Source organism: Ylistrum balloti, unplaced genomic scaffold (genome assembly GCF_031769215.1).
Source record: "Ylistrum balloti isolate Yb309-2 unplaced genomic scaffold, AGI_CSIRO_Ybal_v1 Utg370538, whole genome shotgun sequence".
NCBI lineage: Eukaryota > Metazoa > Mollusca > Bivalvia > Pectinida > Pectinidae > Ylistrum > Ylistrum balloti.
Window position 1 is genome coordinate 366,705 of NW_026782342.1, and position 13,870 is coordinate 380,574.

General features: G+C 36.3%; 1 protein-coding gene across 1 annotated transcript in view; it reads left to right on the plus strand.

Moving 5' to 3' along the window:
* The first annotated feature begins 67 nt into the window (after nucleotides 1–67).
* The window catches only part of LOC132555997 (ATPase ASNA1 homolog), a 46,498-nt gene continuing 32,695 nt past the window's right edge, over nucleotides 68–13,870 (plus strand). Inside the window, exons 1-4 of the mRNA XM_060220386.1 lie at nucleotides 68–201; nucleotides 441–588; nucleotides 2,444–2,501; nucleotides 9,775–9,865. Of these exons, the coding sequence (XP_060076369.1) occupies nucleotides 68–201; nucleotides 441–588; nucleotides 2,444–2,501; nucleotides 9,775–9,865 (431 nt within the window). The remainder of the gene's footprint in view (nucleotides 202–440; nucleotides 589–2,443; nucleotides 2,502–9,774; nucleotides 9,866–13,870) is intronic.

Sequence of the window (13,870 nt, forward strand, 5' to 3'; positions counted from 1 at the left end):
GAGAAGGGAGGCTACTCTGTTTGAGTTGATAGTATTTAAACTTCCAAGGAGTTCCGAATCATTCACAATGGCGGCGTCCAATGATGTAGATGTGGATGTAGATGTGGAAATGGAACCATCGCTAAAGAATATTGTTGGTCAGACAAGTTTAAAATGGATATTTGTCGGTGGGAAAGGAGGTGTTGGAAAGACAACAACAAGGTAAGTGTGTGCTTTGAAAATATATACAGTTTTAGGCGTGCGTGCGGTATTTTTTCCAAGTTTACATTACGACCAGAAGATGGCCTAACTGCTGTTCAAGATAGAAAAAGGGAAAAAAATCTGTTTAACACCAATCAATGACTCTGAGTAGTTTAATTCAAATCAAACGAACGTTTAAATATCGATATCATGAATGATTGTATAAATTCGAGATTATTTGAGTTCTTGTGTGTTTCCAGTTGTTCTTTGGCAGTGCAACTCGCCAAAGTACGGGAGACAGTACTGATTATATCAACCGACCCAGCTCACAACATATCTGATGCATTCAACCAGAAATTTTCGAAGGTCCCAACACTGGTCACCGGTTTCCCAAATCTCTACGCAATGGTAAGATAAAATTCTTTCATAAAAATCTCGCTCAAATGTGTAGATTTATATCTGGGGTTTAATTGGTACTGTATGCTTACCCAGGATGACAGAGTGATCCTTTGGCTTTGAACGGAGGAAACACTTAATTTATTGGTACTATTTTTTAGTTCTCACATAATGACTGGTTATTGACCGATTCCCACCAATAGCCATGAAACCTGTGCATTGGTGAGAAAGTCTGGGTACTAGTTGAGAAGAGGTCATTAGTCAGGATATAGTTTGTTCCTTATTTATTTATCTATTTATCAGGTTGTACATCCACTATTATGGCATTAAGGTTAGTAGATGAGTGAGATTTTTCCCTAACCTGCCTGTTATATATATAATGTACTCAATCAGTGTTCAGGACCTGATTTTTGATGCTGGACATCGGAACCAGTTTGTTGTTTTAGTGCAAACACATCAATAAAGAGGAGGAAAACATGTTTACAAAGTATTTCAATCATTTTGGTTTCAAGCTTTACAATATTACCATGTAGCTTGATAAAAAAATTGTAAAATTTGGAAACAAGGATATAGATTATCGATACTCTGTAGGCCAACAGCCTCCAGTCGACTCTTTGCTGTAAGTGATTAAACTGAAGTCAGGTAAAATTCTTGTGGACGCTATGCATATCTAACTGTATGCTACAAGTTATGATCTACTTGCAGGAAGCCTTGCTCTGTGAACGGTTCTTTATATGCAGATTTCTAAAAATATGTATCAGTAATTCAAAATAGTAAAAAATAAATACAATTTTACTGTTAATTGTTAAATCAGTTCTGAAATCAGAAAAATGGAAATCACAAAGTTCATTTAGGAGAAAAATGTTAAATAATAATAATCACTATTAATAGTAAAAGTGGAAAGAAATGCTTCCTCATCTAATGTTTGGTTAAAACTTCCTGAAAAGGATCACTTAGCTGGACATTCAGGAAGTAATGACTGATGTCGGTATATTCTAATGTATGTGTAGTACTATTTTTCTGAGCAGTGACCTGAGGGTTAATATCAGCTCAGAATAACCACACTGATTTATGCAGATGTGAAATATACATTCTCAGTTTGTTTCAGTTAACTTGAAAATGTTTGTATCATACACACATGTACTCAATATTTGAGGAAATTGAAACTAGATAAAATGTTTGTGAAAATTCAAACCTACATTATTTATGTATTATATAGAAAAAAGTATTAAACTTGATATGACAAAACATTTCAGTATTTATTCACAAACAAGCCCATGTCTGGTAATAAGCCCATCCATCTTTATTACTAAATAAAAGCCACAGTGTGACAATCACCTGGTCTTAATCACATAGTACATGCATTTTGGCAGTTAAGGGCCCTGCACTAAAATTTAAAGGAAAAAATGATCAATTTTTAACTTCAAATTAGTGATTTAATAGCATCATTATCCTGGTATTTAAGTGGCAAAACATCAAAATTCAAAATATCAATCAGTATATTCAGTGTAAATTGCTTCATCTATCATTACAGGGTTGGTGAAGTGTGGCTTGAGGGAGGGGGAGGGGTTGTGTTGGAGGGTGTATTTAAAATAGGCCCTATAACCAAAGGGGTAAAAAATGTGTAATTAGATTGTCACTTCTATCACATTTCTTTATTACAGTTTGCTTTTTTTCAACTTTCTCTCTTCTATCCCAAAGAAACCTTTGGAAGACTTTTGTATTTTTTGACACAAATGCTGGTTTGGAAAATTAATGTGGAAGTACAAGACAAAATTTGATTAATTGAGAATAAAAGTCAAAGTCCCTGGTATTTAATGTGTTTTGTGTAAAATGTACTTACCAGATTTTGATATGTTGCTTTCAGGAAATAGATCCAAACTTGGGCTTTTCCGAACTCCCAGAGGAATATTTTGAGCAGCAAGGTAAGTTTGTTACAAATTTTACAAATGCATATGTACATATTTATAGTGATAAACTTAATTTCAATCAATTGCAAAACAAGTTATGTCCACTTCTGTTCAGTCCAGGGATTAGTTTGATCCATTTTTTCAGAGAGAGAAATTCTCACTACTGTCAATGTGAGCGAGAGATTTTGAAATTCAATGAAAGATAGACACTCTAATACAGTCCTTTACAAATAACAAGTTAACAACCTTTATTTATGGCTTCAGTGGCCTACAACAACAGTTTTAAAGACAAAAGAAAATGGAGCCAATGGTGTGTTTTTAACCATTTTTGTTGAAATTGTACCTTCAATCGTTTAGGATTTGGTGTATCAGAGGGCATTTCAGTATCTGCAGTTTTGTGCATGGTTACTAGGCCAAACATCGCAGAATTTTTCCGCTGGCCGGCCATGTTGCCTGTGCCTACTTTCGGAACATTTCGGACCGCATTACAGCTTAATGAAAACACAAGAAGATTTCCGTAGTCTAATATGAGTTACCTCCCTTCTACTTTACACTTGACCGCGAGATCGAGGAGTTACAGTATACAACATACGAATGCGAGAATTTCTCGCTTTACATCAGAATTTCACGTGAGATACACAATTTTTCTGCGATAATTCCCGGAAATTGCGCCCCAAAATGATCCTTGCAAGTCTTGTTGGTTCATATAAAAGTTTTGCTGCTATTTCAACACTAGGCTTATTGAATGTTCATTCATTTCTACTTCCATTATAATTAATTAACATTTGGTATGCACCTCATTTACCATCTATATACACAGGTACAGTCTATATATATATATATATATATATATATATATACAGGTACAATCTATATATATATATATATATATATATGTACAGTCTATATATATATACAGGTACAGTCTATATATATATGCACAGTCTATATATATATACATGTACAGTCTATATATACAGGTACAGTCTATATATATATACAGGTACAGTCTATATATATACAGGTACAGTCCATATAAACATGTACAGTCAATATATACAGGTACAGTCTATATATATATATATATATATATGTACAGTCTATATATACATGTACAGGTACATATATAATACAGGTATATATATATATATATATATATATACAGGTACAGTCTATATATATATACAGGTATAGTCTATATATATACAGGTACAGTCCATATATACATGTACAGTCTATATATATACAGGTACAGTCCATATATACATGTACAGTCTATATTTACAGGTACAGTCTATATATATATGTACAGTCTATATATATATATATATATATATATATACAGGTACAGTCTATATATATACAGGTACAGTCCATATATACATGTACAGTCTATATTTACAGGTACAGTCTATATATATATGTACAGTCTATATATATATATATATACAGGTACAGTCTATATATATCTATATACAGGTACACTCTATGTATATATGTACAGTCTATATATATATACTAAACAAAAAAAGAAAGGTAACACTACTTTATTCTGTGATTAATTAATTAACCCCTTCATAAATCCTTACCAATCATGTACGAATAAAGTAATTGATCAATTCTGATAAAACTGCAGTCATGGTTCATTAAACTTTGCGTTCAGTTGATTTTATTCGACTGTAAAGGATGTAGGGGTCAATTTCAAAGGTAACACCATTAGTAACGGGTATGGCCACCGTTTGCGAAGTAAACAGCATTGCAGCGTCGTTGCATGGAACTCGTAAACCGGCGGATAATTCGAGGAGAGATGTTGTTCCATTCAGTGATCAAGGCTTGGGCCAGCTCCTGCAAGTTTGACGGCTATTTTGACGTTCTCTCACGCGTCGCCCAAGAATGTCCCAGACATGCTCAATCGGTGACAAATTAGTTGTTTTAAATGGCCAATCTAACACCTGTACATTATTCTGCGGCAAGAAAGTTCTGCTGGCGCGACTGGTGTGCGCTGGTGCGTTATCCTGTTGAAAAATGACGCCAACGCCATGGCGTCTTGAGAATGGCAGAACCACTGGTCTTAAAATTTCGTCCCGACATCAAATGCCGGTTAAATTGCCATTTAACACAACAAGCCTGGTACGAGTCCCCCCACAAATACCACCCCAAACCATTACACTTCCGCTGCCAAAGCGGTCGCGTTCTGCGACGCAGCAGTTATCAAAACGTTCCCCTCGTTGCCTCCACACTCTGCGCCTTCCGTCACCGTGTTGCAGACAAAACCTGGACTCATCTGAAAACAGAACATTGTTCCATTGTCGTAAGGCCCAACGACGGTGAACTCGGGTCCAGTTACGCCGATTATTACGGTGACGTCGCAATAAATTAAGTCCAGTGTAGGGTCGCCGCGCTTTCAATTGGTAGGCCCTCAACCTGTTGTGGACTGTTTGGGGAGACACACGACACCCAAACAATGTCCTTGTAGTCTCTACTGCGGTTACGAATCGATTGCACAAGTGTATCAATCGTATACGACGGTCATCCCTGGTGGTCGTTTTACGGGGTCGGCCACTTCAGGGACGATTGGATGTTGACCCAGTTTGGTTTAAACGACTTACCAACTGGCAAATTGTCTTAACACTGCAACCAAAATGCCGTGCAACTTGACGGCGAGACTCCCCAGCCTGGATCATGCCTACAGCCCTTTCTCTCTGTACTTGTGACAGCCGGGGCATAATGATAAAGTTGATAGATAGCAAGATTCGGTGATTTCTAAGTCCTAAGGATCTAAGGAACAGTTGTCAGTTTGAATGTTTATGAAATTCAAGCGAAGATACAAGTTAGTCGCAGAAAACCTCATGCAGCTCTTTCGCAAATACAGACTTTCATGCTTGAATGATTTTGGTAACCCCCTTGGATTTTGTAATGTAAAACATTACCATTTTCTAATATTGCACAAACGTGATTTTGTTTTCACTCGTTTACAGGTATTCGCCAAGGAAACATGTTAACCTTTTTTTTTGTTGAGTGTATAAATGTACAGTCTATATATATACAGGTACCGTCTATATAGACTAGTCTGTCTATATATATATGTACAGTCTATATATATATACAGGTACAGTCTATATATACAGGTACAGTCTATATATATACAGGTACATTCTATATATATATAAAGGTACAGTCTATATATATATACAGGTAGTCTATATATACATGTACAGTCTATATATATGTATGTACAGTCTATATATTTATGTACAGTCTATATATGTATATACAGGTACAATCAAAGCCTGTGTATTGTAGATGTATATGTAACCGAGGTCATTATTTATTTCAGTGCCTTCACTAGGAGTTGAACATAGGACCTCTTGTTTACTAGTCAAGCTAAACAAAATTCTGTTCTTGCCAAATAGTATATTGTAGCTAGTATTTTACCAGGGTTACTTATTAGTAATTTTGTTGCTGGTTACATGGAGTGTATATACCATAAACACCTGAAGGGATTGTTCTGTTATTCTCAATTTCTGTAGGATGTTTAGAAATCTGCCAGACTCATGAATAATGCACTGTAATCAGCTAGAATATCTTGTGTTATAATTATGTATTGTTTTTCCGTTAACAGTCTTTTGTGTGTTTATTCCACTTAACCAATATATACATTTTATTTTAGGCAAAACCAATGAATATGTTTGTTTCTGAAAGTTGTAATAATAATAAGTAAGAAGGTATATATTGTGATCCCTTATCAAATCGTTGTGAATCTGAACTTCATTCATGAAAGTGTAGATATATTACAGGTCACAAGCAAATATTCTGAGGTAAATTTGGCATGATGTTGATCTACTAAGTCACTGCTTGGCATATCACCACATACAACAGAGCTTTATGTAAATGCTTCAGATGATTTTCAGGAAGTTCTTCAAAAGTAAATAATCATTTAAGAAAAAATCCTTTAAACTCGGATGAAATATATATGCTTTATTTCAATTTCTACCCAAATAAGACTCAATGAAACTACTAAATGTGATCTGTTTCATTTACCGATGAATTTGACCAGATTAACATTGCCAGTGCTTATAAATACAAATATTAGGTAAGGGGAGAAAACTCCCCAACTTCTACTAGACTGGCAATATACCACAAGTATGAAACTTAAAAACATCAAAATAAAAATTTGAAAACTATTGAAAACTATCAATAAAATTTTTAAAAAATTGTATATTCAACATTTAATAACTGTAACTTTACGTTTCAAAAGATGTTAACCGACTGGAGCTTGATATTTCTTGTTCTCCGCTACAGTGCCTGTAAAGAAAATGGCCGACACAGCTTCGTTTGCGAACCGGCGCATCACGTCTAGACGTTGTTCCTCTGTGGAGAAAAAATGCATACTGTCTTTGTTGCACAGTATTATTTAAATTTTCATTAAAGTTGTCGAAAAATATATTAAATTTTGTTCTTATTGAAGTTTCATTGAATATTAAGTAACCACGCTGAAATATATTTCAACCTGTCACAATAATCTGTCTTCAAATGACGTACTATTTGCTTGTATGATGTCAAAAGATATGATGACAAGAAACAAGAATGAAAGTAGAAGATCAATTGCGTCAGTTCCCAAGCTATAGAAAAAAGAAGTGTGAGTTGAAATATAAGACTCAATCCTTAAATGAATATATGCACATCTACATAAAAAGATATTTACATAATTAATATTTGAAATATATCAGGAAAGGTCACATTATATTCATTGTCAATATGAGTGCAGCAGTCAGGTTGACAGATAAATAACAATGAACCCAAACTGCATTTATCTTTACTATAAATACAATCTGACAACCATTCTGTGGTTAAATATTTTTTGTTTTATGAAGCAACATCATAATTCATATGAAAATTACAAAGTATTCCAGGAAGTTACAAAGCATTTTCAAAAAATCTGATTGATTTCAATTTTAAAATGTCAGGGATAAGGGCATACTCTTTGCACAGGCTAAATGTACATTTCAACGAATTCTGCTAAGTTTTGATTATAACTTATGAATGTGGTGAAGGTGTCAACAATTTTAGAATCATTAGAGTCAGAAACAGGAAAGTAACACCTTTTTAATTTGGCCTTAAAGATTATCATCACTAATTTCTTTTCCTTCACTTTAGGTTATCTCCCTTGTACATCAGATGAAAGAGAATTTTTGTCGCCAGTAAATGAGAGAATGAACAGCCTTGATAAATAATGTATCAGAAATATCAGCCATTATGTATTGATGTAATTCTTTGTCAGCTTCAGGTGAAACTTTACTGTTGTAGTACATTATAGTAATATATACCTGTCCAAATTTGCAATTTTGAGATTTCCATTTCAAAAGTTTTCCATGAGCTGGGGACAGTTCGTTTAAAAAATGTATGTTACTTAAATCTCATTAGGGCCCTGCATCAAAATGAATGACGTTGAACCACTTTCAGTGTTATATGGGTCATATGTTTTCAAGATCAATGAGGCTTTGAGTCATGGTGATATGCAAGTGCCATAATTGGATGAAAAGCTACCAAGTTTTGCTCAAATGACTGATTCTGAACTACTTTTAATGGCCTGAAGTGAGCTTATGGTATATCACAGCATCAATCCATCTGTCAATTTTTGTCAACAAATCGCTACTAGTCATGAACAACTTATCAGATTTTCCCAAATTTGGTCAGAAGCATTCCTTGGTGAAACAAAACAAGTTTTATGTAAATTGTGGGCCTATGCCCAATAGGGCCTGAAGGGTGGGGCCCAATAGGATAGTATTGCAAGTTCTTTAAAAGCCTACTCCTCCTGTAACAATGATTGGATTTTGCCAAACCTGGTATGTAGTATTCTGAGATGAAGGGGAATCAATTTTGTACAAATATTGGGTCTTTGCCCCCTGGAACAGGAAGGGTGGGGCCCAAATGAGGAAAGTTTGCAAGTCCTTTAAAATGCTACTTCTCTAGTAGGAATGATTGGATTTCGTCCAAATTTGGTCTGAATCATTTTTATGATGGATTTAGAAAATATGTCAAACTATATACTTTAATAATCTAAACATAGTAACAGGCTACCTTAGAAAAGTATCTTCCATCAGACAAACTTTCAACATATTTTATTGTCCAATCTTTTTCCAATAGTGAAATTTCTTTTCAAGTGGAAGGATATTTCAAGGGCCCTGTATTTGTGACACAAAACCACGGTAGTTATCACTCCGTCTGGCTACTCTGTCCATCCTTCGGTCAGTGACTTTATTAGTTGAGATGTTCATTTAATTAAAAGTCATACTGAGATCAAGAAACAAGGTCAGATGTCAAGGTTATTTGGTCCAATAGTCAATCTTAAATTTTGTATCTTTTCACTGATGATTGTTTTGTTATGACATTAAGTTTGTCAGAATTGTCTAATAAGTCAAAGTTCAAAGTTCATGGACAGAAGGTCTTATGGTCAAGGTAAAATTTGACCTTGACAATGGAGTCATTTGCTGAACTATCATTATGCTTTTTTCTCTTCTGTATATTTTTTGACAAATTTGACTTTTGCCTCAAATTAATTTTCATTATTTAAGAGCAACAATTTTTCCATACTGTAAATTTTGTATTTATCAAAATTGTATATATTCAATCCAACATTTACTTGTGATTACAACAGTTTGCATAAATCAACATGAAACAATTATGTCAACCTTATTCAGCCTGCAGACCCGAAGGGTTCAGATGACCTGTATGTAGCTATCTTGTGTGTCATTAGCTTTTACCATTTCTGACATGGCTTAATATCACTGCTAAATGGATTACTGAGGGAAATGGGTTCTTGCATATATATTGTTAAAAATGAACCCCAGGGGTAGGTCCTTTACTAGTTATGAAGCCATAATGGGGTAGATTTTCTATATAATTTTCTATATAATTGCTTTGTATCATTGAATACACTGGTAAAGGGAAACAACTCTTGAAAATAATCTCCTTTCATATTTCTAACCGTACTGATATTTTACATGTTACATAACACTTGATAACTACCCTTTAATCTTTATATTCAATTATGCTTATCTCAGATGACTGTCAAGGCTGTAAGGCTTCTTGTTTCCTTCATTAAGCTGAAATAATTCCTTAAAAACATAAAACACTAAATAATTAAATGGTATTTTATTGATTTGTATGTGTATGCATTATTTATCTGTTTGTTTATAAGGAAACTTAATTGCATTTCAAAATGGATATTATGATTCAAAATTAGTGACAATATTTTAACAACAAACACCGTTGGTTACTATTCCAGATGCTATGCACATGGGGAAAGCCATGGTTGGGGAACTCCTGAGTGCTTTTCCTGGAATTGATGAAGCTATGAGTTTTGCTGAAGTGATGAAGTAAGAAAATTATTGTGCTGAAACACACAGATTGGCAACATTTTTCAATTATTCATATAAGTTGCTGAAGCCTGATATTTGATTTACCTGGTAAACCTTCCTGTCACACACAGTTGTGCTGTAGTAGTTCTGTCACATCTGTCACACACTGCTGTGCTGTAGTAGTTCTCTCACACCAGTCGCACACTGCTGTACTGTAGTAGTTCTGTAACATCTGTCACACCCTGCTGTGCTGTAGTAGTTCTGTCACATCTGTCACACACTTTTGTACTGTAGTAGTTCTGTCATACCTGTCACACACTGCAGTACTGTAGTAGTTCTGTCACATCTGTCACACACTGCTATACTGTAGTAGTTCTGTCACACGTCGCACACTGCTGTACTGTAGTAGTTCTGTAACATCTGTCACACCCTGCTGTACTGTAGTAGTTCTGTCACACCTGTCACAGACTGCTGTACAGTAGTAATTCTGTCACATCTGTCACACTCTGCTGTGCTTTAGTAGTTCTGTCACACCTGTCACACATCATACACTGCTGTACTGTAGTAGTTCTGTCACCCCTGTCACACACTGCTGTACTGTTGTAGTTCTCTCACATCTGTCACACACTGCTGTACTGTAGTAGTTCTGTTACACCTGTCACACACTGCTGTACTGTAGTAGTTCTGTCACATCTGTCACACTCTGATGTACTGTAGTTGTTCTGTCATTCCTGTCACACTTGTCACACACTACTATACTGTAGTTGTTCTGTCACATCTGTCACACACTGCTGTGCTGTAGTAGTTCTCTCACACCAGTCGCACACTGCTGTACTGTAGTAGTTCTGTAACATCTGTCACACCCTGCTGTGCTGTAGTAGTTCTGTCACACCTGTCACACACTGCAGTACTGTAGTAGTTCTGTCACATCTGTCACACACTGCTGTACTGTAGTAGTTCTCTGTAACATCCGTCACACACTGCTATACTGTAGTAGTTCTCTGTCACATCTGTCACACACTGCTGTACTGTAGTAGTTCTGTCACATCTGTCACACACTTCTGTACTGTAGTAGTTCTGTCACATCTGTCACACACTGCTATACTGTAGTAGTTCTGTCACACCTGTCACACACTGCTATACTGTAGTAGTTCTGTCACATCTGTCACACACTGCTGTACTGTAGTAGTTCTGTCATACCTGTCACACACTGCTGTACTGTAGTAGTTCTGTCACACACTGCTGTGCTGTAGCAGTTCTGTCACACCTGTCACACACTGCAGTACTGTAGTAGTTCTGTCACATCTGTCACACTCTGCTGTACTGTAGTAGTTCTGTCACACCTGTCACACACTGCTGTACTGTAGTAGTTCTGTCACACACTGCTGTGCTGTAGCAGTTCTGTCACACCTGTCACACGTCATACACTGCTGTACTGTAGTAGTCCTGTCACACACTGCAGTACTGTAGTAGTTCTGTCACATCTGTCACACACTTCTGTACTGTAGTAGTTCTGTCACATCTGTCACACACTGCTATACTGTAGTAGTTCTGTCACATCTGTCACACACTGCTATACTGTAGTAGTTCTGTCACACCTGTCACACACTGCTATACTGTAGTAGTTCTGTCACATCTGTCACACATTGCTGTACTGTAGTAGGTCTCTGTCACATCTGTCACACATTGCTCTACTGTAGTAGTTCTGTCACACCTGTCACACACTTCTGTACTGTAGTAGTTCTGTCACATCTGTCACACACTGCTATACTGTAGTAGTTCTGTCACATCTGTCACACACTGCTATACTGTAGTAGTTCTCTCCCATCTGTCACACACTTCTGTGCTGCAGTAGTTCTCTCACACCTGTCACGCACTGCTGTACTGTAGTTGTTCTGTCACATCTGTTACACACACTTCTGTACTGTAGTAGCTCTGTCACATCTGTCACACACTGCTGTACTGTAGTAGTTCTGTCACACCTGTCACACACTGCAGTACTGTAGTAGTTCTGTCACACCTGTCACACACTGCTGTACTTTTAGTAGTTCTGTCACATCTGTCACACACTGCTGTACTGTAGTAGTTCTCTGTAACATCCATCACACACTGCTATACTGTAGTAGTTCTCTGTCACATCTGTCACACACTGCTGTACTTTTAGTAGTTCTGTCACATCTGTCACACACTGCTGTACTGTAGTAGTTCTCTGTAACATCCATCACACACTGCTATACTGTAGTAGTCACACACTCTGTCACATCTGTCACACACTGCTGTACTGTAGTAGTTCTGTCACATCTGTCACACACTTCTGTACTGTAGTAGTTCTGTCACATCTGTCACACACTGCTATACTGTAGTAGTTCTGTCACACCTGTCACACACTGCTATACTGTAGTAGTTCTGTCACATCTGTCACACACTGCTGTACTGTAGTAGGTCTCTGTCACATCTGTCACACATTGCTCTACTGTAGTAGTTCTGTCACACCTGTCACACACTGCTGTACTGTAGTAGTTCTGTCACACCTGTCACACACTGCAGTACTGTAGTAGTTCTGTCACATCTGTCACACTCTGCTGTACTGTAGTTGTTCTGTCACACCTGTCACACCTGTCGCACACTGCTATACTGTAGTAGTTCTGTCACACCTGTCACACACTACTATACTGTAGTTGTTCTGTCACACCTGTCACACACTACTATACTGTAGTTGTTCTGTCACACCTGTCACACACTACTATACTGTAGTTGTTCTGTCACACCTGTCACACACTACTATACTGTAGTTTTTCTGTCACACCTGTCACACACTACTATACTGTAGTTGTTCTGTCACACCTGTCACACACTACTATACTGTAGTTGTTCTCTCACACCTGTCACACCTGTCGCACACTGCTATACTGTAGTTGTTCTGTCACACCTGTCACACACTACTATACTGTAGTTGTTCTGTCACACCTGTCACACACTACTATACTGTAGTTGTTCTGTCACACCTGTCACACACTACTATACTGTAGTTGTTCTGTCACACCTGTCGAAGTATCTATGACCAGAATGTCTATAGGTAATGTATGAATATTTTTATATACACATAGAGAATAAATAAAAATATCAGCTATGTTCTTATCTTAGCTGTCTTCATTTGATTTATAATTTTATCGGCTTTCAGACATGTTTGTTAATGAATTAATTGTCAGAATACAACAGTTTCATCATAGTTGTTTCACATCATCTTTTATATCTAAAATATATCTCCACAATATACTTACAATTAACTATAATTGCATTTTCTGAGGATTGAACTTCCTCACTCTATAGCAAACAGTCAATTTAAACAGTAAACAGGTACCCATTCCATTAAATCAGACATAATGATAACACAGGAATTTGTCTGTTAAACTTCAAAGTCTATAACATTTAACTGTATCTCTTCACAACTCTATCTAAAACAATCCACAAGTCCCTGAGTGATTAAGATCTAAAACAATCCACAAGTCCCTGAGTGATTAAGATCTAAAACAATCCACAAGTCCCTGAGTGATTTAGATCTAAAACAATCCACAAGTCCTTGAGTGATTTAGATCTAAAACAATCCACAAGTCCTTGAGTGATTTAGATCTAAAACAATCCACAAGTCCTTGAGTGATTTAGATCTAAAACAATCCACAAGTCCCTGAGTGATTAAGATCTAAAACAATCCACAAGTCCTTGAGTGATTTAGATCAAACAATCCACAAGTCCCTGAGTGATTAAGATCTAAAACAATCCACAAGTCCCTGAGTGATTAAGATCTAAAACAATCCACAAGTTCTTGAGTGATTAAGATCTAAAACAATCCACAAGTCCTTGAGTGATTAAGATCTAAAACAATCCACAAGTCCTTGAGTGATTTAGATCTAAAACAATCCACAAGTCCTTGAGTGATTTAGATCTAAAACAATCCACAAGTCCCTGAGTGATTAAGATCTAAAACAATCCACAAGTCCCTGAGTGATTAAGATCTAAAACAAT